The sequence below is a fragment of the Penaeus vannamei genome, chromosome 31, assembly GCF_042767895.1.
Source record: "Penaeus vannamei isolate JL-2024 chromosome 31, ASM4276789v1, whole genome shotgun sequence".
NCBI lineage: Eukaryota > Metazoa > Arthropoda > Malacostraca > Decapoda > Penaeidae > Penaeus > Penaeus vannamei.
Genome location: NC_091579.1, coordinates 15,512,846 through 15,515,345, shown reverse-complemented (window position 1 = coordinate 15,515,345; position 2,500 = coordinate 15,512,846). Strand labels below are relative to the sequence as shown.

Sequence of the window (2,500 nt, the reverse complement as noted above, 5' to 3'; positions counted from 1 at the left end):
TTCACTGGTGCATGGAGAGGGTGATCAGCCTCCTCAGACATCTAAACGTGCCTACACCCGCAAGCGCAAACATGGTAAGGGATTGCTTCAATTGCTTTCTTAGGTCTAAACTTCATCAATATTTTCTATATTTGATTTGGTTGTTACTGATTTTGTTGTAATGTTGTTGAGCTGAATTTTGATGTTTTTGTGTTTTTTTAACAGTTGATGACGATGACGATGACGATGAGGATGATGACGCTGGATTCCAGTGAGTATATAAGTTTTTTTTTTTTTTTTTTTTTTTTTTATATGAAATATCCTTTGCACTTGATGTTTATTGGATAGTGGCTTGAATCCATATGTAATTAGTCACCTGAATTTATTTAGATAAACAAGACACTTTCATGCACTATTACTAACAAGTTTCAGTAAAAGTAGACTTTGGAAATTAGTAGTATTACTTGTTATACATTAGTTTATTTCCATGTAGAGATATTAACAAAAGGAGTTATGAACCAGAGGTATAAGGAAAACGGTACAGTCAGGTAGAAACAGAATAAGTAATAAATCAGTTTAAGTTAAGGAACTTCCAAGATTTCTTAATTTCTCCAATGGTACATCCCCTCCCACCCCATCCCTTCCTACAAAAGGCCACCCATCGAGGAACCTCGCGAGACGGGACGCCCCAAGAGACGAAGAAGGCTGGAACAGACACACCCAGATATTATTGGCCGTACCATCCGTCACAAATGGTACATCGATGGAGAAGGGGTGTACTGTACTGGTACAGTTCTGGGTATTTCTGCCCCAGGGACAATACCCGAAGAGTCAGATGATGGCCAGTTCATAAATGGCACATGTTATGATATTCAATATGATGATGAGGACTTTGTGAGGCACTTAATTCTTGAGGGAGATTGGCAGAGAGGAGACATTGCTGTTTTGGGCCGTGCAGATAATGTGCCATAAACCATTTTCAGTCTATGTTTTATTGCTTATTTTAATATTCTGGATTAGCTGTACAAGTTTCCTGAAAAAGATCTTCCTTTGCCTGTCATTTGATTTGTGTCTTTCTATTCAGAAGTTAATTTTCCAGAATATGATAATTTGCAAGTGTGAATGTGTGTGTGTGTGTGTGTGTGTGTGTGTGTGTGTGTGTGTGTGTGTGTGTGTGTGTGTGTGTGTCTGTGTATGGTTTGTTTGTAATTTTATCATTAATTCACCAAGTAGAAGTCATGTTTTGGGACCTGTATAAGTGACTCTTTTAAGATATTTAGAAATATATGTAGTCTATTTTTACAGAGCTATTCAGAAAGGGTTATTTGATCTCGAAAAGAGTTTGTATTTTGTACTAGATTTCTGACTAAGAAGGAAGGGTCCTGATGTTTAGAATCCAGAGAAAATCATATTAAATTTTAGTTTTATTTATACTTTGTTCAGTATTTGTAAGTAATGTATTGCTGAATTTTTAAAAAAAATTTAAGCAATGGACAAATTTTATTATTAATAAATTTTTCTAAGGAAATTGGTCTTTTAAAACCTATAATACATTAAGGTCAGCATTTCTTTGTTGCATTAAGAAGTCTTTAAAGCTTTAGAACTGAATTAGGTATTTACAAGAAATATATTACTTTTACATATATATAGGGTTTTCCTCATGTATTGCTATTTCGTTTTTATATAAATATAAATTTAAAAAGTTCAAGTCCTAAAGGTTCTTTTATCCTTAGCATTATTATTATATGATTTTACATGAGAACTTTTGTTACTTAACACTATATGTACCTTTCATTATACTTGTATTGATATCACTGTTTAGATTGATAATTGCAGTAGACTCATTTTGATGCAAACTAACAGTTATATTCTTAAAACCAAATGTAGGCCTTCTTTACAAGTACTTGGCAACATCACATTTAATTCTTGACTAACCACACCATCATCATGATATAAACCACTATATGTAACCATAAATGTTTTTTAATGTCATCCTTGGATAGTAAGGGTTGTTGCAGATATTCTAAATTCTGAAGTGAGGATTCCTTTCAATTTGGCCTTGGCAAGTGGTACATTTTAGAATAGGAATTAATTAAGGATAATGCTATGCTTTGTAGCACAAGCTGCCTAACCCAACACAGCCAGGGATGGTATGTGTGTACATTCCATGCCCACAGTGCATTTAGTTTATTAATTGTCTTAATGCATATATAGCTCCAAAAGTTTTAAAGTCACCAGTGAGCCAGTTACTATTGCTACCCATTGCAGAAGTTTACCTTTATCCTTGACCTTTGAAAATATTTTCCTGCATCTTATATTGCTGTCAGTAATAGTGATAATGTCTATAATGATAATAACATCAATATTGATTGCATAAGAAAAAAAAATCCTGAAAACAGTGAACACTATATTTTGTCAGTGATGTGGGGTTAAGATACTCTAAGGAGGCAGAATAACATATAGTTACCAGATTCGTATAACATTCTGGTGGGTAAGGTTGGGAATTGTCAACCACAGCTTT

At 33.9% G+C, this 2,500-nt stretch overlaps 1 protein-coding gene across 1 annotated transcript in view; it reads left to right on the top strand.

Moving 5' to 3' along the window:
• SA1 (stromal antigen) overlaps positions 1-1,507 on the top strand; it is a 65,797-nt gene extending 64,290 nt beyond the window's left edge. The window contains exons 20-22 of the mRNA XM_070144241.1: positions 1-74; positions 205-250; positions 633-1,507. The exon at positions 1-74 is cut by the window's left edge and continues 84 nt beyond it. Coding sequence (XP_070000342.1) covers positions 1-74; positions 205-250; positions 633-951 — 439 coding nt within the window. The 3' untranslated portion in view covers positions 952-1,507. The remainder of the gene's footprint in view (positions 75-204; positions 251-632) is intronic.
• The last annotated feature ends 993 nt before the right edge of the window (positions 1,508-2,500 follow it).